The 21,877-nt window shown below is 40.4% G+C and overlaps 1 protein-coding gene across 1 annotated transcript; it reads left to right on the forward strand.

The window, feature by feature from the left end:
- Positions 1–698: 698 nt before the first annotated feature.
- Positions 699–18,228, forward strand: LOC131221021 (uncharacterized protein At4g19900). Its single transcript, XM_058216095.1, has 5 exons — positions 699–2,462; positions 4,816–4,965; positions 7,983–8,120; positions 15,299–15,493; positions 17,648–18,228. The coding sequence occupies exons 1-5, from the start codon at positions 811–813 to the stop codon at positions 17,832–17,834; spliced, it is 2,322 nt and encodes a 773-aa protein (XP_058072078.1). The 5' UTR covers positions 699–810; the 3' UTR covers positions 17,835–18,228.
- Positions 18,229–21,877: the final 3,649 nt, after the last annotated feature.

The following is a 21,877-nucleotide window of genomic DNA, read 5'->3' on the forward strand; positions in this document are numbered from 1 at the left end:
TACATTCCTAGTTTATTTATTTATTTATTTTTTATTATTATTTTTATTTTTTGCTATTGTAATCCCTACCGCTTTTTGTGGGTCCCATTATGATGTATGTGTTATATCCGAACCGTCCATCTATTTGGCGAACTCATATTAAGGCTTGAGACAAAAAATAAGACAGATCTAGCAATCAAATGGACCACACCGTAAAAGGCAGTGAAGGATTGAATGTCTACCATTGAAATCCTTTCAGTGGTCACGGAAGTTTTAGATCAATATGATTTTTTTTTCCTCTTCATCCAGGTCTTTGTGACCTTATGAATAGATTGGATGGAAAATATAAGTTAAGGTGGGCCCTAGGATATTTTTAACAGTGAAAATCAAGTTTCCCGCTGCTATGTGGTGTGGTCCAGTTGATCTTTGGATATGATTCTTTTTTCCGATAATGCTCTGAAATGATCTCGAAATATGGATGAACGGTGTGGATATAATAAATACATCATTGTGGGGCCCATGTCGACGAGCATCAGCGCTCGTCTTCGCACCCCAGCCAATCGGCCTCCGGAAGGAATGAACGACGGGGGTATTTTGGTACCTTCAAAAGTCGGCCGTACACAGGGGAGTATTCTTGGAAGCTTGAAAAGAGGTGGGCTTCAAATGGCTGGTGGGCCATAAATGGGTCGTACAGTAGGAAATTTCTCTTCAGAAAAAGAAAAAGAGTACGGTGCGCCAGCATCTTATACGAAGCGTTTCTCAGTCCTTCGCTTCTGTTCCACTCCCTCTATTTCTGTCATCTTCTCCGTCACATCTGACGGAATTTCCGAAATGCTCAAGCCCCGTCGACGCCCCCGTATAGGTGGGGCCCACCTCTGCGCTGCAATCGCTGCCCTCCTTCTCCTTTTCTCTCTCGCCGTCCTCCACACCCGCCTCGGCTCCTTCCGCCTCAGCCTCGGCTTTTTACCGTCGGACGACTCCTTCCGAAACCCCAACCGTCAGACGGAGTCCCAATCCTCAGACGCTTCCGAAGACACAGATGCCGCCACATCCACCGTCCATCTCCTCGCCGACGACGAAGATCTTGATAAAGATGATCTCAACGGCGGGGAAGATCCCATCGACGAACTCGACGCCCCTGATGTGGAAACGGAAGTCGTTGATGAAGAGGAGGATCGGATTCTCCATGCTGTTGGCTTCGAAGACGGCTATAGGGGCGGTGTAGAAGATTCTATGAAAGAAAAGAATTCTGGGGTTTTCTGGGACCATGTAATGGGTGTCACGAGACGGCGTGGATCGTTTGATAAGCTATCAATGGGTGCGGTTGATCCGTTGGACGGTGATCAATTCGGTTTTTATTCGAGGAGTTCTGAGGATCGGAGTAAGTCTGTGTTCGCGTCCGATGATCAGCCTTTGGATGAAGGCGTGCGGATGAAATTGGATGCAATCAGGTCAGTTGAGGATGTGCTGCTGCTGAAGGCGGGCCGCGGCAATGGGGCGTCGGTGTTGAGGGATGGGTGGGCCTCGTGGTTTGAGAAGAAGGGAGATTTCCTTAGACGGGATCGGATGTTGCGATCGAATTTGGAGGTTTTGAATCCTTTGAACAATCCAATTCTGCAGGACCCTGACACGCCCGGCGTGACTGGATTGACGAGGGGAGATAAGCTCATGCAGAAAGCTATCTGGAAGGAAATCCAGAAGACCCCATTTGGTGGGTCCCAGCAAGTTCAGAACACTGCAATGAAAATCTCTGAAAAAGGCAGTGTGGGTGCGGATAAGAGTGAGGCATTTGCCAAGAAGAGGATTGAGAGAAGAACTTTAGATGAGACAGTTGCTGCCAATCAGATGAATGTTGTAATGCGGGGCCCACCGATTAGCTTTGGGGAGAAACAAAGGGAATTGTCGAAGAAGTTGAATTTTGATGATCGGAGTAAGATCAAGTTGAGACTTAACAAGGATGTCACATTTGGTGGTGGACTGCCATCAGTACAGACTGCTGAGATGAAAATGACTGGAAATGGCAATGTGGGTGGCGAGATTAGTGAAACTATTGTTAAGGAGATGGTGGGGCAAAGAGCTTCAGATGGAACTACTGTCGATGGTGCTGAACAGAAGGACAGGGTACGTCAGGACCCGCCAACTCATCTTAGGCAGAAGGAAAGGGATTTATCAAAGAAAAAGTTGAGTTTGGATGTTCGGAGTGGAATTGGGTTGAGACATCCGATATATGCGGATGGGAAGCGATGGGGATATTTTCCGGGCTTGGATTCAGATTTATCTTTTTCGAAATTCATGGATCAGTTTTTCGCACATGGGAAGTGTTCGATGCGGGTATTCATGGTGTGGAATTCTCCACCGTGGATGTATGGTGTCCGGCATCAGCGAGGGATGGAGAGCCTTTTGTACCATGATCCTGACGCATGTGTTGTGGTGTTTTCAGAGACGATCGAGCTTGATTTCTTCAGTGGCTTTGTAAAGAATGGGTATGCTTTGAAATCCATCTTTTTGTTCTGCACTTTGAAGAATTTAGAACTAGGTGTTTACTTGATTTGGGGCTTGTGGTTTAAACTGAACTTTGTCAGTGAAATGCGCGGTGCAAGTCCACTTTCGCTGAATAGTGTAACAATCTGATCTTTGATCAGAGGGTGTTGGGAAGTGGGCTCCACTAGAGAGAGAGAGAGAGAGAGAGAGAGAGAGAGAGAGAGATTTCGAAATCTAACACAGCATACATTCCCCAGGTGACACAAACAAAGTATCGAATGTAAAGAAAGTATCTTCCATTTTCCCCATTTTATCACAAATTTATTACCTTTGATGACGTATGAAATTTATATTTTACTGAGGAAAGCAATTTTAATATAAATTTTAAATTAGGTTTCTATGCCATGTCTTCCCCCAACCATGAGAAGGCAATGTAAATTCTCCTAACTTCCAAGCATGATAAGGCATCACAAATTCTCCCAACTTCCAAGTATTTTTGCCTTTGAACATCCCCAGAAATCTTGCCTCGCAAGCACCCAATTTATGATCATATGGAGAGTTGTCCTTTCTAGACCCTCAACTGACAAAGCCACATCCTCGAATATCCTTGAATTTCTCTCGTTCCACATAACCCATAGGATCCCAAATATAGTAATCTTCCACACTGTCTCCTTGCGATTCTTGAAAGGACCACCCTGACGGTACCTCCCTTGCTATCCAGCAATGAAAGAAAGGTGATCAATCGATTCTTCCTTCTCTTTGCACATGATCAATGAAAGCTAGATGAATATATCGAGCAAACTATCAAATATAGTAAAGTATTAGTTAGGAGCAGTGTGATCGTATATAAAATGTATCGTGATAAATTCATATGGTGATATGATACATACTATCATTATGTTGAACCTTGGTTGTAGTGCTCATTTTGGACCACTTTGCGCCATGGAATTGAGCCAGTCCATTACTTTTCTCAATATCCAAGACGATACTTACAATTAAAGCTAGCAAACCACCCCAACCAGACTGGTGGGCCTATCATTTCAAGTATCAATCCCAAGTCTTACTATTGGGATCCAATGAGATAACTGCAATAACTGCTCTTTTGTGTCTGCTGTTTGGGGCTGGTATTTTGAGCAGTTTAAGTGGTTGGGTCGATGTTGAGCTCTTTGAGGGTTGGAGAAAAAGCCCTTCTCTCTAGAAAGGAAGCGTCGTATGGGATCTCTGCTTTGTGGCTATCGTCTGAGCTATATCTGGAAGGAAAGAAATGACTGCACTTTCAATACTATCAGTGAATCAGTGTCAGCTGTCTTTGTTCCCGGGCAGAGGCTTCTGGTCTCTTTTCTTTTCTGAGTTAATGGGTTGAGCCCATTCATTGGTTGGTTCTTTTTTGTAAGAGGTGCGCTCCAGTGGTACTTGTACCACTGTAAGCTTGTCGGTGGTACTGGGCAGAAGTGGGGTTCACATGGTGTATGTATCACATCCAACTCGTCCATCTGATGAGTCCCCTCAGGTTACCTTTAGGGTATAAAACTCAGCTTGATTAAAAACTCGGGTGAACCACATAATAGGGAACAAGATGGAGGGGATGCCCACGCTTGATTTTCACTGGGGCCCATTGGAACTGCATAACACCCCGATTTTGTCCTGACCCTTCATCCATGGATGATGAAGGGTCTGGTGGCCTCAATTCCGTATACACAACATGGTGGGCCCTCCAAGAAAATTAAGGGTGGGCATCCCCTCTCAACTTGTCTTTCTTGTGCCCACCTAAGTTTCCACGTGGGCTGCTTTTTGGGCCTCTGGGGTAGTGTGAGGTGAAGCATCTGATGAATGGGTCACGTGCCATTAATACGACAGACCTTCCACTGAATAATGCCTGCAAAGATATGTTGAATTTGCAATTAATAATCATTTATAAAATGGAATTCTAATTTCTTTAAAGTTTTAATTTTTTTTTTTTAATGGATTTTCCATCTGTACATTATGCACTTAATGGAATCCAAATGTCAAAACACCTGTGATTTCTTTTGTTTTGCAATATCTGAGATTTGTTTCATTTCTTTTGTTGACACATGGGCTTTGAGTTTCATTTTGATGTGTATCTTTTGTTAGAAGATCTCCACTATCTAATTAAGAATTTCATGAAAGTTTGAAGTGCAATAAGTTGATTCTCTGTTCATCGAAGAAGAATAATTGACAGAACATTTAGAAAGAAAAAGAAAATTGCCTGATTTTGCTACTGACATAAGCTGCATGATCCATGAGCAAGAGCTTTTGCAATGTTATCTTCTGATTCAATCATAGAAAACTAATGAAATGATTGATTAACAGCCGTCTTTGTTTCTGTTTTTCCAGGTTCAAAATTGCTGTTGTCATGCCGAATCTTGACGAGTTGCTGAAGGATACTCCGGTGCACATATTTGCATCAGCGTGGCACGAATGGAGAAAGATACCCCTTTATTATATCCACTATAGTGAGCTTGTACGCCTTGCTGCTCTCTACAAGTAAGGTTTCCCTTTTATATTCATGTTTTCTTTTAAAGTGTGTTCGAGCATGATGTTTCTTTACATATGGCATAGACATAAGCGTGCATTTTTTTTTTAATCAGGTACTTTTTTTATTGAGGTAATATAATGCTTTACCAAATCAAATGGCTTTGTTTCTGTTCGGCCCAGCAGCATTACTGATTAGGCCCCCTTTCGGTTATCCAGACTGTTCATCTGCTATGCCCAAAGCTGACTACTTTATTTAAAAGGTAAAAACAAAAAACTGCAAACAACCCATTGCAATCGACCAACACAAAGCATGAAAGATCACCTTGGTGTTCAATCCCCTGGTTGCTAGCAGTGGATGGTTTTTGCTTACAGTTCACGTTAAATGAGAAAAGACCAATGTTTTAAATATTGACCATATTGGCCGATATAATATCCCACGATATATCTTGTATCCCACCTGTGCGATATGAAACGCAAAGGTAGTGCCGATATATCCCACATGTTCGATCTGGTGAGCATTTTTAATTCCCGATTCCCTTTTTTTTTTTTGAAATTATGTTAAATCAGTGTCAAATGGTTATAAATCCATTGGTTTTTTGTGTTTTGCATGAAAAATCATGGAGTTAGAGCTTTGATTTCGATATCCATTGGTTCTTCATGTTCTCCAAGTTTTTTTTATTTTTCTCGAAATTTTCCTTCAACCAGCTGTCAATTGAGACTAATTTCAAAGTATTTAGGAGTATTTGATGAAACGATCATCACATACACTCTAATTTCGAAATTTGAGTGTAGGTGGTCCGATTTGTGAAAATTTGGAGAAAATTTGAAATTTTTCCCTTTTTTTTTTCCAAATTGCTTGCAATTTTGCACTCCAAACATGAAATCAACCATGTATGAGGGTTGATCCACTAATTTGTTAAGTCCTTGTCAATTTTCAGAATTTTTTAAAATTAAAATTTAATATATATTTTTTAATTAAAATATTATTTTTCGAAATATCCCTTCAACCAACTGTCAATTGAGACTAATTTCGAAGTTTTTAGAAGTGTTTGGTGAAATGATCATCATGCACACTCTAAATGTTATGCATTCAATTTAAATATAGTTGTGGTAGTTCAGTTAGACAGTGCATAGGACCCTATACAAAGGAAACCTTTTATGTGCACTTATTTTTTGAGATGTTATGATTTAAAAGTGTGTATTAAAAGCCTTTTTTAACAATCCCTGAAGTTTCATTGAATAATTCAACCATGCTTCCCAAAAAGTGCGATATATTAATTATTACCCGATACAAACGATATATCCCGTGCGATAACCAATACATCTTTGTATCCCAAGGATGCGATACGTAACACGATAACGATATTTCGAATACATGGAAAAGATCACCTCTAGTGGTGTTGCTAAGGTTTTAAAATGGGGAAGATCTTTTGGCATGACCCCTTCATGTTGAGGACCAAAATATAAAAGGTTTGGATCACTGAAAGGTTGGGTCCACTTGTACATTTTCTCAAAGCAAAGACACTTTCATTTGGTTGGTCATTGTATATTTGCTGTTTGGTGTTACATTTGTAATTAGAAAGTGAAAGCTCGGAGTCCTGCGATTCCTACAAAATCCAGCCCGAAACCATCTCACAGGCCTAAATCCTCACCCATTAGAAATGTCTTTGCTGTCTAGGTGCTTAATGACGAGAAGATGTGCTTTTTTCTCAGCTTGTTTTCAGGCTGGTTTTGTAATAAAATCTTTTAGTACTCATCAAAAAAAAAATGAAGAGAAGATGTGTTTAGCAGCCACAAAGGATCTCTACTATCTCCGACAGAACAGGCACAATAACAGATTCAATACCTCCAAATTTATTTTTTTCCCCATAGAACTGTCTGATTATGCCCAGGTTATCAGCTGGTTTCTTGGTCCAACAATCAGTGACAAGGATCCTGAGTGGTGTGGTCTTTGGGTTTTGGATGGACACCGTTTACCCCAAGGACCAGAGCATTCTGCTGCCTAACTCATCCAAGGTATTTTCGTAAAGGGATTGATCTCTGAAATTCAACCCATCCACTTAGACAGCTTTTCTGTGTGAACTTTACTATGGCAACTTGCAAAGTAGGATGCAGATTCCTACTCTCAACCACACGTGTGCAAGGTCAATCCACTTTTTCTTTACATCTGTTTCCCAAATTTTCTTTTCTCCCTAGATCCAGATTGTCCCAAATTCCATGGTGTGATATTCATTTGGGTTGATCATTTTACCCTCCTTATGCCTTGTTTCCACTCACCTTAATTATCATTCTCCCTCTTCTGCTTTTTTCCATCACCCATGCGAACACTTTTTCGTTTTCGTTGTTTCTTTGTCTGCGCACTTAGAATCTTCATCCAACTTCAGTGCATGTCAGTGTGAAAATTCCACTGCAATGTTGATCATGTTTTCCACTACTCTCACTTCTTCAGGAACGGACCTAACTGTTACTTCCAAAGGCATGCTAAAGCTACTACCTGTTTCGGTGTATTATTCTCCAATTATTATTTTTTTTTTCTCCAAAGCATCCTTACCTGTTCATATCAGGACTGCACCTACAATTTTGTCTCATCTCTATTGTTGGGATAGTATTTCCATGTCAAACCAGTAAGAATTCATCCAATACAGCATACATGTCAAACTAGCATTTCCATGATCTACTCCTATCGTAAATTAAAATGTGAGAGCTTTTAAGAGCTAAAGTCTTCTTGTTATATTATTCCATTTGTGAAAATGTATTATTTTTTTTCATTAGACCATTTTAAGAGCTAAAGTATTTGAAAATTTAGTTGCTCATGCATGTTTCCTTCAGTCATGTTCATGGTTAACTCCATGCCATTACTGCATGTATATCATTCTAGTAGTATTAGTTACTTAAATTTTATTAGTTTATTTCGTTCCTTGAACTTTATATTATCTAATAAGTTTTGGTGATTATAATTTCTTTTTTATTTCACTAGTTTACACTTACAACCGGCTTATGCATGAATTTATTTTGACACAATCCAGGTACGGAGGAGTCTATCTAGATTCCGATGTTATTGTATTGAAGCCATTGCGTTCACTTAAGAATTTGATTGCAACAGAAGAGCAGCTGGCTGCAAGTTCTACTCTCAATGGAGCTGTGATGGCATTTGAAAAGTACAGGTACTTCAAGTTTCCTAGCATCCGAAGAAATGTTTTAGAGTGGGTTTCAAAGTTACTAAATTTGCTCTGAGTGGGATCGCCATTGCCCCAAATGGCTGCTGTGCTTGTTTCTCCAATTTGAAGAAATGAGCTCACTCGCCACTTGGTGCCGGTATGACTTTCTTTATCAGTTCTGCTTAATGCGGAATGGGATTTCCACACTTTTCCAAACAAAACGATGTTTTCAATTTAAAATGGACATCATTTAAATAGGTTGCAATTGCCATTTATGTGTTTCTTCAAACATTGCCTTACTGAAATTTGTTATTTTTCCAAAATTATGTGGAACTGTCTTTGTTACCAAATTGGTAAAAGTTTAACATTTCGATCAATGTATATGAGTATCACACTTTCACATCAAGATTAGATTATTCTTTGTTTCCTTTTTTGAAAATGATTGAGGTTAGATTCTCTATGCTATAAATGCAGTGTTCGAATTGTCGACGAGAAATTGATAATATCAGCGATATTATCGGTGTTGTTGAACCAGCGATACCGAAACCCCAAGTTTTTGTTTCTCTTCCAAATGTTGACGAAATATCGGTGGTATTTTCGATTTTATCGAAAAAATAGCTATCGTTCTCCTTATTATTGAAAAAAATTGAAATAAATATAAAAAATATTAAAAAAAAGCTCTCTTACCTTTTTTTTTCTCCAAATCTACCCGCGGAAGTGGATTTTGGCTAGATTTAGTGGGCCAATCGTTGTCGATAGCTCTGAATTTTCCGAGATAAGAAAACCCTTAAAAAAAACCCTTACGGAAGATGATATTGATTGCAAATTTTCCGGAGAAAACGAGAGAATTTCGTAAAAACGAAAGCTCTCTCGCATCCGCTCTGGGCAGGGATTAGCTACTGACAGGATGAGTATACTGAGAGGTTGAGTAGCGAGACTAGCTACTGAAGCGACGTCGGCAAGTTCCGTGGGCCCCACCATGATGTATGTTTTGTATCCACACCTTCCATCCATTCGGAGAGATCATTTTAGGGCAATATCCAAAGAACGAGTTAAATCCAAAGCTCCAGTGGACCCCAACACATAAAACAGTGGGATAGTGATGCCCACCATTAAAAACTTGTAAAGGCCACAAAAGTTTTAGATTAAGCTGATATCTGTGTTTTCCCTTATTTCATGTCTTTTTTAACTTTTGAACAGGTTGGATTTCAAATAAACATTATGATGGGCCTTAGGATAGTTTCAACGGTGTGGGGTCCACTACAGATTTTTATATGCTTCATTCTTTGGTTCATACCCTAAAATGATATCTAAAAATGGATGGACGGTGTGGATATAACACATACATCATGGTGGGCCACAAAACTTGGTGACTTCACTTCAGTAGCTGACTCGCTACTCAACCTGTCAGTATCTATCTAATCTTTGTCCTCTCACACCAGCTGTATAACTGCTGTATTGACGTCAGCAAGTTATGTGGGTCTGATCACAAGGTATTTGTTATATCAAAACCGTCCATCAATTTGGTGAGCTCCTCTTAAGGCTTGAGACGAAAAATAAGACAGATCTAACTATCAAGTGGACCACACTGCAAAAGGCAGTGGGAGATTGAATGTCCACCATTGAAACCCTTTTTGGGGTCACAGAAGTTTTGGATCAATATGAAATTTGTTTTTTCTCTTCATTCAGGTCTTTGTGACCTTATGAACAGATTGGATGGAAAATAAACGTTATGGTGGGCCCTACGAATTTTTTAACGGTGAAAATCATCATCTCCGCTGCTATTTGTGGTGTGGTCCAGATGATCTTTGGACATGATTCATTTTTTGGATAATGCTCTAAAATGATCTCTAAAAATAGATGAATGATGTAGATATAATAAATACATCACAGTGGGGCTATGTAACTTTGATCTCCTTTGAACCGTTCGTACAACTCGGAGCTTGAGGAGCGTCAGTGCTCGTCTTCGCACGACACGTACCTGCAGCAGCTATATAGCTGGTGTGTGGTACACTAGCCAATCCGCTTCCAGTTTTAAGGGAATGGAATCCGCTTCCAGTTTAATGGTGGGATTTAATCGCTGCTGCTTCCTTTGGTGTGGTCCACTTGAGATTTGAAACTACCTCATTTTTGGGACTATGTACTAAAATGATATGCTGAAATGGATTAATGGGGTTGATTTCTCGCATATATCATGGTGGGCCCACGGAACACTCTCGAGTAGCCACCTTGTTATTCACAACATGATAAAATACATGCCATACGGTGGGTACCACAAAGTCCTTACACCACTAGAAGGACTTGATTTGGCTAGTGACGTTGCCATTGTCAAGATGGCTAGTGGTTGGTGCTATGTGGGCCTAATCATGCTGTATTTATTTGATCCACGATGTCCATCTATTTTTTCAGATCATTTTAGATCTTGATCGAAAACATTAGGCATATATAACTCTCAGGTGGACCACACCACAAGAAACAGTAGCAATTGAATGTCCACCATTAAAAACCTCCCAGGGTTCAGTGTAATGTTTATTTGACATCCAACCTGTTGATTAGGTTATACAAACTAGTTTGATACAAAATTTGTGGCCCTTGAGAAGTTTTTAATGGTGTGCATTCAATGAACACCGTCCTGTGATGTGGTCCACTTAAGATTTGGATCTATCTATTTTTTGGGCTTATACCATAAAATGATCTGGAAAATTGGATGGATGCGTCAATATGTCAAACAAGTGTCATATCCAAGCCATCAATCACCAAGTATACCAATATATAGATTCCATGTCCCAAGAAAGGTGTACTTTTTTAGTTCATTAACTTTTACATGTCCTAATTATTATATGTTAGCTGCATTTGTATTATATGAACTCATTTTGATTACAATTGGAGCGATTTCTTATGGTAGCGTATGCTTTTTGGGCCCTATTAAATGAAAACTTATTATTTAATACATTTGTTTTACAATTTTTTTATTCATAAATATGCAAATATGTGTATTTAGGCATGCCCTAAAGTTTTACTGAAAAATTCTATCATTTTCCCCATTATTCGCCATTTTAATTTAATTTTATTTTTTTCGCATTTCCGGATATCGGCAATAACGATATTATATCTTTATCTCCAGTCAGCGAAACTTGTAGCGATACCGACAACTCGAACACTGTATAAATGTAATAATATGGACATGGCTATTGTTCTAAAATGGAGTAAATGCAGAATTCCTAAGGTCCTGTTTAGATGTACGCCCCAACCCTCAAATTGAAGAGTTCCTGCTTCATCTTGTCCTCAGTTTATGGACCAGAACTTGGTTCAGTCCGTGAAAATCTGAGTAGAATGGTCTGCCATGTTGTTCCACCAGCATCTCCACTCCAGCTCAGTATTTTGAGCTATAAGTCATTCCATTGGCATTTAGTAATTGACTTACCAGTACCCAACAACATTCCTCACTATTTCCAGATTTACATTGTCGAAAATATTGGCAATACATTGGCAATATCAATATATTGGTGATACTTAGTGATATATCGCTAATACCTAGAATTTCTGATACTACCATTGTTATTGGTATCTCCGAGCTGGAGATACGGATAATATCGAGTATACTCCGAACAACGGGTATAACACATGTACATATAAATTCGGGTCGGGCAGGTTGAGCCGGGTTAGGTCGGGCTAAAATGAATTGAGCCCATTCCCAAACAGAAAATTGATTGGGCCATGCATGCAAGGCCCAAGACCGACCCACGGCCAAGCTAGTAGGTCCAAGCCCAAGGCCGACAACCGGGTCGGCCTCATTAGATTGGGTGGGCTACCTCGCCCATTGCCACCCTTATTCAGGACCTTCCCATACATTTTTCACTAGCGAAGTTGGGAGGAAAAGTAGGAAAACATAAAATCTGCAGAGTGATGTTCTGTTTTCTGTGCCACGTAAAAAACCAAGTGTGATTTGGCAATACATCTGCATGCATCCTAAACGATAATTCTCTCTGTAGGAACTGTTTTCAAGTGTCATGAGATGGAAATGGTAGTGTGTTATTATCTCCTTTTCAATTGGGCGAACATCCTTCTTCCCTGAAGAAACTTTTTAAGAAATAAAATGGCTAGTTTTAGTGCTGAATGAAATTCATTAGGAACGTCGCCTGGTATGCTTGATTTGTTAACTACTTATTGGCTTGCCTTTTTGTGAACCCATTTTGCGATCTTCCTTTGTCTGTTAAACACTATGTTCGTTTGTTCCAAGGAGAGAAAGGAAAGAAAGAAACAACTTGGTGGAGTTATTGGGTCCTTGTGCATTAGGACATGATGCCATCCTTGTGCAGATCCATATCAGCGAGGCCTATGATTTCTTCTAAAAAATAAAAATAAAAAGAAGAGGGCCATAGTTTGGCGATCCAGATTGTTGACCTGATTAGTTTGGTGATCCACATTGTTGACCTGATGGGATCCTTTGTGGACTGAGGTTCCCATTCTTCATAATCTGAAGATGTTAGCCATCAATCTTTAGCCCTTTTCTTTCTGAACCATTGCTTCTTTTTCTTTTTTTTTCTTTGCTGTCTATTTGAGAGTCTGCCAACCGAAGCCTTAGGATGTTCCCAATTTTAAAGCTTTTGTGCAATCCTTATACATGGTGGTTCCATCAGATCAACCATCGGGATCAGCAAATGATGGGACTCACCAGTATGCACTGGGCGAATCAGTACTATGGTTGTCAAAGGCTCGGGTTTGGGCTCGATACTGGTGTACACCAATCCGAACCCACCTAGGGGAATCAGATGCAGGCCCTGACAGCTTCAAATATAGGTATTTGTATGTGGAAGGTATTCCAAAACAGTTACGTAACAGTGGTAACCATTATGCATTACAGAAAAGTTGACCCGTAACGGCCATAGCATAGGTTTTTTTTTTTTTTTTTTTAATAAAATAATCCACAACGGCCATTATGCCCTGTATTGTAATGGTAATGGTGGTGGCCATTACGACCACCATTGCCATTATGGAATATCTTGTGTATATGAGGTACTGGATCTGAATCTAATTGGATTCAGATGTCCCATCAGGTTATGTCGGGTCTGGCATTGATTGTGAATTTGGAGTAGGTATGGGGTTTGGATCTAAAAATCTGGTCTAGAATCAGGTTTGGATCCAATCCATTCTCGAAACATTCATTTGTAAGGTTCTTAAATCATCGACATTGAAGTCTTATCCCAACTAATTGAGATCAGCTACATGAATCCTGTTCTGCCACTCCACTCTATCACAGACAATATCCTCAGTTAAACCACAAGTCATCAAATCTTTTCTTAATATATATTAGATAAGGGATAAAACTGAAAACAAAGCATATATTCAGGTACCTGTGTGGTACTTGGGTTGGGTACCCGACCCAACCTGGTTTCTAATCAGACTGAATACTTGGATCTTGAATCCAACATGATTACTAATCTGTCCCGAAAGCTGGAACTGGATCTGATTAAAATTCTATCTGAAACTTCGAGTATCTGCCTGTCCAGGTACCCACTGACACTCCTAATCAGTACACCTTTTTTTTTTTTTGAAAGATAATGATATATTAATGAAGAAAAGATTACAAAAGGGAGAGAATCTGTTGAGAGGGCAGATTCTCCTTAAAGACCAATAAAACAGAGGCTATAGCCCTTAAACATATCAACTTGGGATGCCCATTCTATCAAGAGACGTTTAGCTCTAGAAATAATAACGTGAACAGAATTTGGGACGTCCGAGAAGCATCTCCCATTTCTTTCCTCCCAGACTGACCACCAGACTGCTAAAATCCCCATCCTCCATGATTTGGTTTTGAGCTTGCCTATATTGACCCCGTGCCAAGCTTGAAGAAAATGATCTGCCGCTCTAGGGGCACACCAACAGATATTGAACCTCGAGCAAAACTCAGCCCAGATTGAAGAAGTGAAAGGGCAGTGAAGAAGGAAATGATCGACTGACTCTTCATTGCGCATGCAGCAGAGGCATATAGTCACGAAAAAATTAAGTTCAAATGGAACTAATCAATACACTATACAGTTGCATGAAGCATGAAGTGTAGCAGCAGTAGATTCGGGTGAGGGAGAGGAGAAGCATCTATTTCAGAATGTAACAAGTAAATTGGCAGGATAAATCTTAATTCCATGCGTAGTTGGCTTGAAATTATCATCATTGTTGTTTTGGGGCTAGTCTCATTTGGAGTGGGTATAATCCCACATTGTCGCTTCCCATCACTGAACTGGGTTATTGCAATTCATTTCAACTGAGGATCCAAATACACACTTGGTCTGTAATTCAAGAAACAGCGGGGATCCGAAATAGTCAAGAAGAAGAGATCAAATCAAATTTATTTACTTGTATGCAATGTTTAAAATATTGTCATCGTGTAATGTATCGCACCCTTGGGATACGGATACATATCGGTTATTGCATGGGATATATCGGTTGTATTGTGTAATGTATCGCTGTTGTTGGGAAACATGGGAACATTGGGAAATTGGTTGAATTTTTCAATGAAACTTCAGGGATTGTTGAAAAAGACGTCAATACACAGTTAGAAATCAAAACATTACAAAAAAGAAGAAGAAAAGAAGCACATAATAGGGGTTTCCTTTGTATGGGGTCCTAACATATGCACTTTCCAATTGAACTTATGCAAGTATATTCGAAGTCTATTTATATAATTTATAAATGTAAGAAGACATGTATTGAAACACAAGCAATACGTTCAAAACCAAAAGAAGAATCACTAGATCAGGTTACATACATGTTTAATTTTGTGTTTGGATGCAAAGATTGAAACTGATTTGCGAGTAATTGAGAAGTTTTGATTTTTTCCAATTTTCTGCAAGTTGACCCATCTCCCCCAAATCTCGAAATCGAAGTTCCAAATCTATGATTTTTCATGGAAAATATGAAGAATCATAGATTTGTAATGATTTGACACTGATTTAACGTGATTTACAACAAAAACATGGATCAAAAATCGAAAATGCTCACTGGATCGAATAGGTGGGATATATCAGCACTACCTGTGCGTTTCGTATCGCACAGGTGGGATACAAGATATATCGTGGGATATATCGGCTGATATCGTCGATATTTAAACCACTGCTTGTATGTATTCTTTAACTAAGATATTTTTATTGTAGAAACTAAGATGGTTTCGTGCAAAATGCTTGCAGTCCTTTCATAATGGAGTGCCTGAAGGAATTTTACTCAACATATGATGACACCCGTCTAAGGTGGAATGGTGCTGATCTTTTGACAAGAGTCAGCAACAGGCTTGCTAGCGGAAGGGATGGTTCCGATACACAGCTGGGTCTAAAGATAGAATCTCCAGTTGCATTCTTTCCAATAAATTCTCACAATATCACAAGGTATTCTCTCTCTCTCTCTCTCTCTCTCTCTCTCTCTCTCTCTATGGGTATCTTTACATGCATTTTCTCTATTACATAAAAGGGGGGCATTTCTGTACATACACTTCGTCAGCTTTCTTCAAAACTTTCTTTTGGAATACAAAGACATTACAAGAATGCCACTATATAGTGAAAGTAATAAAAGGTGTGTTTCCGATCAAGCTAATTCAGTTGCAATTTTGTGATATGAAAAACATGTAATGTTCAGGTTTTAAAAAAAACATTTATTACCAAATACCAGCACCCAAGGGCATTCTATTTCCGGCTAAACACAGCAGTCGAGTTTGCTTACATTAAATGCGAAGTTGGTATATGTCCAGTCATAGTTCTAAAACTTGGCGACTCGACTTGAAACTCAGTCCAGTGAACTTGACTCAGCGAGCTTTCGGTCCAAGTCACTATGAACCTCTCTCATAAGCCTGGCATTTGTTCTGAGTTGGTGAGACTTGTCGAGCCGACTTGCATTGGGCTCAAGCCTACTCGAGGCGACTCTGCATGACTTGAACCAAGTCAGTCGCTGATTGATGGACTTTTTTAATAAATGAGAAGGAAAAAAAAAAGAAGTAGAAAAAGATATGCTTGGAACAAGACTGCAACCCACAACCTCAAGCACACGTGCCAGCAATGTCACCAGCCAGCCACGCATTGGGCTTGTGGCTAATTTCAACATTGTCGTACCTAATATTAGTTCCAATTATCTGTCATCAGTTCAAACACTTCTCTAGTTAATTATTGAATATCAAGTCCAATCGAGTTGAGTTTTTGAGTCAGACCATCCGGCCTGCATATCAAGTCGAGTCTTAGCTTTCAGGTTTTTGAACTTTGTTTCCTATATAGAGGGATTTGGTAACATTAGCCATGTGAGTGAACAGTATACTCTTCAATTTGTCGTTTTTATCATTCTTATGCCACATCCGGTCTCTCTTCCTGATTTCCTCATGGTTGGGCTTTTTACATGCTGGGTCCATAGATCTAATCAACTCAATTGAGTTTCGAACTGAGTCACCATCTTGAGTTGAGTTCCTCTAAATACTCATTGTAATCTATGTAAATGGGGAAAAGACATTTATTCTAGAATTGGTTTTTAAATATTTCTCCTAGCTTTGCTATGTTCATCTGTTAATCAATCAATTATATAAATAATGGGCAGATACAACCCCTATCATGCTACCCCGCCTTTCCCACCAATGGGTTACATGCATAGGACATCTGACCTGTGCAAAAGGTTGTCCCCATCATGGCCTGGGGTAGAAATCAAACTGATCCCATCTCTGATCGGTGGATCAGCTCGATATCAGCACCAGGTAATATTCAGTGGGGCCTGCCTTTTGCACCGCTTGGATGTCCTTTATATGTGGCATGGCAGGAAAGAGGGTATAAAATGCTATCAAGCAGCAAGCATTTGAATATGCCCAAGATGGAGACTTCCTTGTCTGTTGGGCAAACCATGGATGGGCCACACATCAAAAAGTCACACCAGTTGCATAATCTTAGCTTTGTACTGGATGACTTTTAAAGGATCACAATTGGGCGGTTGGGAAAAAGTACAGCCAACAAAGGGCGCAACTCGGGTGGGTTGGATCAGGTTGAGGGTCAACCTGAGCCCAACCAACCTTTAGAGGCGAGAGGATTCAACCCGCAACCCAACCCAACCTGAATTCCAACTTGATGATCCCCACCTGAACCCTACCCAGCCCAAATACATGTGATTATTCCCAACCCAACCTAACCTGACCCGAATTTGCTTTGCTCAACTCGAACCCAACCCAATTTCAAATCGAGTTGGGAGTTTTCCAACCCTAACCCAACATGAGGACCCTGGCAATGCAACCCATCCTGATCCAAACACGGGTTGGGTCAACCCGAACCCAATTGTAGCCCTTACGCCCAACAATCAACATTCATGGGAAAAAAAACTCCTCTGGATCATCTGACCGGTTAGATTTCTGTCAAATGGCCAATTCACAGTAGTCAGAAAGATGAATGGTCTAGATCTTATACATATGTTCCCACATTTATATGCCTAGTCGAGTCTTTTGAGTCTACCTAACCTGGATTGAGACTGTTGAGTTGTATTTTCAATCACTCAGGTTAAAACTATTGGGTTGTTTGCAGGTATTTCGCCACACCAGCAACCCAGGCTGAAAGAGCCCAACAAGATATACTCTTCAAGAAGATTCTAGACGAGTCACTTGCCTTCCATTTCTGGAATTCCTTGACGTCTTCGATTGTTCCAGAACCCGAGAGCCTGGTCGAGAGGCTTCTAAACCGTCACTGCCTCCGTTGCCTTGATGTGTTATAATCCTTCCTACATGAATGTCTCCTTTTCTGCAAAAGGCAATTCCCCATTTACCGACCCATGCGGGAATCAAGGTTCGAAAGACTGGAAGCAGAGATCATGTGGTCACTGAAAGAGCAATGGTGATGGTTGGAGATGGCATGATTTTCTCTTTATATTTCGTGACGTGGATGATCCGATCTGACGGGAGATGGGTCTTGTTTGGTTAGAAAAGGTCAGGACTGTTGAAGTTGGAAAAGATGAGGTTCAAAGGTGCATATAGGGGGGATCAAAAGAGATGTGAAAAGGGCCATTTGAGAATGTATCTTGTTGGGTTTGAAAAGGTAAAGAAAATCAATGGCTTTTGTAGTAAGACTGGGCCACCATTCTTTTGTCAAGAGGCTGGCTAAGGGGTTGAGATCTCAGCGTTCCATGAGGTGGGCCATACTGATTATATATTCTGGCTCAAAAAAGAAAAAAAAAAAAGAGAGGGCTGTTTCACTCGCCCAGTCTGCCACATTGTACTATAACGGATGGCTGATCTGTTTGTTGGACGAGGTTTGGTTAGTGGTTGGTGCTTTTTGGTCCCCGCCATGATATATGTGTTCTATCCACACCGTCCATCCATTTTTACATATCATTTAAATATTTTATCCCATAAATGAAGCAGATCAAAATCTCAGGTGGACCACACCGTCGGAAAAGATGTGATGTCTACCATTAAAAACCTCCTAGGGCCCACTGTAATGTTTATTTGACATCCAACCCGTAGATTAGGTCATACAGACCTGGATGAAGGTAAAAAAAAACAAATATCAGGTTGATTCAAAACTTTCGTAGCCCCAAGAAGTGTTTAACGGTGAGAGTTCTATTAACACTTTGTGGCCCCCTTGAGATTTTGATCTACCTCGTTTTTGTCTTCATATCATGAAATTATCTGGAAAAATGGATGGACGGCATGGATGAGACACATACATCATGTTGGGGTCCACAGAGCACCGACCACTAGCCATTGGCTAGTGGCAGGGTGAGTAGACAATCCGTTTCCCTGTTTGTTTTGATAGGAATCCTCCCAAGCAATTGCTGCAGTGAGCACGTGTAATGAAGTTGTGGGGCCTACCATGATGTGTGTAACTTCCACTCCCTGCATCATTTGCGCCGCCTAAAAATAAAGCTAAAGAATAAGTCAGATACAAAGCTCGAGTGGACGCCACCACAGAAAACAGTTGGGAGAGTGATGCCCACCGTTGAATTGAAACCTTCTGTAGCTTTTGAAAGTTTTTAATGGTAGGCGTTCAATCCCCACTGTTTTCTTTGGTGGAGTCCACTCGAGCTTCGTATCTGACTTATTCTTTGGCTAACACGCTAAAATGATATTTACAAATGGATGTACGGTGTGGATATAATAAATACATTATGGTGGGGCTCACAGAACTTGGTGACGTCACTTGAGTCTACTCAACCTGTCAGAACTAATCTGCGTCCCCCATTTACCAGTGGTTAACCAAACAGGCCCACAGTAACTCCAAGTTTCATGGAATTCACGCATCAAAAAGGGGCGCGGATTAGCTACTGACAGGTTGACTAGCGAGACTTGCTACTGAAGTGACGTCACCATATTCTGTGGGCGCCACCATGATGTATGTGTTGTATCCACACCGCTCATCCATTTGGAGAGATCATTTTAGGGCATTATTCAAAGAATGAGCCAGATACAAAGCTCTAGCGGACCCCACCACAGAAAACAATGGGGAGAGTGACACCCACCGTTGAAACCTTCCGAGGGTTCACCATGATATTTATTTGAGATCCAACATTTTCATAAGTGAACACAGACGTGAACTAAGGATAAACACAAATATCAGCTTGATCGAAAACTTCTCTGGCTCCTCGAAGTTTTTAATAGTAGGCCTTCAATATCCACTGTTTTCTGTGGCGGGTCAACTCGAGATTTGGATCTTACTTATTCTTTCAGTCATGCCCTAAAATGATCTCTCCAAATGAATGGACGGTATCGATATAACACATACATCATGATGGGGCCCACAGAATATGGTGAGGTCACTTCAGTAGGAGTCTCACTACTGAACCTGTCAGTAGCTCATATGCGTCCTCCAAAAAGCCCAAACTATCAAAGTTATATGGAATGTGATTCCTAAGTTGTGAGTTCCACGCAAGAACATCACATTGAGGGTGGTGATGTGCTGGAGCCACAATATGATACTAAAATCTCCATATATCATCTACACCGTCCGTCTACTTTACCGTGGATGTAAATTGATTCAAAATAATGAAAGGGCTGGCTCATCGTTGCATCATAGTTAGTAATCCTCACAAAAAAAGATACTAGAGCCACAATATGATACTACAATCTCCACATATCATCTACACCGTCCATCTACTTTACCGTGGATGGAAAATGATTCAAAAAAATGATAGGGCTGGCTCATCGTTGCCATCATAGTTAGTAATCCTCACAAAAAAAGATACTAAATCCCATCATTACCTCTAAATCCCATCCAATCCAACCTAATCCTTTCAAATTTGCCTGGGACGTGTTTGGTTTGAGGGATTGGAAGGGATGAGAAGGTTTAATCCCAGGATTGGCCGGGCGCACCAAACAGATTGGATATAGCAATCCAGGGATATAGCAATCCCATGGATCTCCAGACAATCCACTGACAACACCATCATTACCTAGAAATCCATGTCATCCACCCTAATACCATTCAATCCCTCCCAATCCACCGGGCCAAACGGGCCCTAAACCACTATAGTCAATGATGGATGTCCAACTGCACAAAGTGCAATAAGTTTGGATGGCTAGGATTGCTCGATTTGTGCAAATTTGGGAATCAGATCCATCCACAATGGATCCCATTTGATGGAGCAGCCCACCGTGTTTTGAATGATGCATGTGGAAATGGCACACGTGTGAAGGATAAATCAGGCTTGTTTTCTCACCGGCCGGGTTGCAAACATAGCTCCAGCATGGGCGTGAACTTGCAATGGTAATCCCCAGTAACTATTAGCTCCGTGGGCCCACCGTGATTTATGGCTATTAATATTCATTTTGTTCATTTATTGCTCTATTTTATTGTAGGATATGAGTCCAAAAATGAAGAAAATTGAAAACTCAAGCTAGCCACACCATAGAAAACAATGGGAACGAAGTAATTCCTACCGCGATGAAGTATACTTTCGAAACTTTCGTGACCATCAGAAAGGTTTCAATGGTGGGTATTTAATCTCATTATTTCCTGTTGTGTAGCTCACTGAGCTTGGGGTCAGATTTAGTATGAATTAGAATCCAAATCACAATTAATATGGAATTCATGTGAATTAGAATCCCCAGTTGTGTTTGGTATTGAGTAGATAGAATAGGGTGGAATCAAAAGTTTGCGTTTGATGGATGGAGTGAAGCCATGTCACTTTGGAAGCATGAATAGATGCATTTTATGAATTGTCACACATGGCCCACCTTAATGTTTTTGGAGTGAAGCCATGTCACTTTGGAAGCATGAATAGATGCATTTTATGAATTGTCACACATGGCCCACCTTAATGTTTTATATGAATTAACCCCACTCACTAGGCACATCACCCCATTTTGGTAATAGAACCTAAAAATCAGCCTAATCAGCCTAGTCCATGATTTAGGTGGATCATATGGTTGGAAACAATATATGAGGCAACACTTACCCTCTAAATTGTTTCTCTTTATGTGGCCCACCAAAATCATGCATGGGCTTAATTTTTATTTTATCTTGATGCCTAAATTTTAGCTTAGTATCTAACAATTTGAGTGGCTTTGATATAATAATCACAATAGACCTTGAAAAAAAATCAAAGATGGGCATCCCTCTCCTTACTAATTTCCTTCTTACGGCCCACCCACGTGAATCATGAAATGGGCTATTTCTGTGCCATATGGCTAAAATGGGATGACATACCCGGTGATCCGGGTAGATTTCGCGTAAGGGCTGTTTGAAATGACCGAACCCCGGAAAGAGAGTTGCATCCCCTGACTTCACACCCCTTCATCCATCCATGGAAGGCCCCAAACT

The sequence above is a fragment of the Magnolia sinica genome, chromosome 12 (genome assembly GCF_029962835.1).
Source record: "Magnolia sinica isolate HGM2019 chromosome 12, MsV1, whole genome shotgun sequence".
NCBI classification, from domain to species: domain Eukaryota; kingdom Viridiplantae; phylum Streptophyta; class Magnoliopsida; order Magnoliales; family Magnoliaceae; genus Magnolia; species Magnolia sinica.

Coding starts and splice junctions, on each gene's coding strand:
- LOC131221021 (XM_058216095.1), top strand. CDS start 811: ATGCTCAAGCCCCGTCGACGCCCCCGTATAGGTGGGGCCCACCTCTGC. Junction 2,463..4,815: donor AGTGGCTTTGTAAAGAATGG/GTATGCTTTGAA, acceptor CTGTTTTTCCAG/GTTCAAAATTGCTGTTGTCA. Junction 4,966..7,982: donor CGCCTTGCTGCTCTCTACAA/GTAAGGTTTCCC, acceptor GACACAATCCAG/GTACGGAGGAGTCTATCTAG.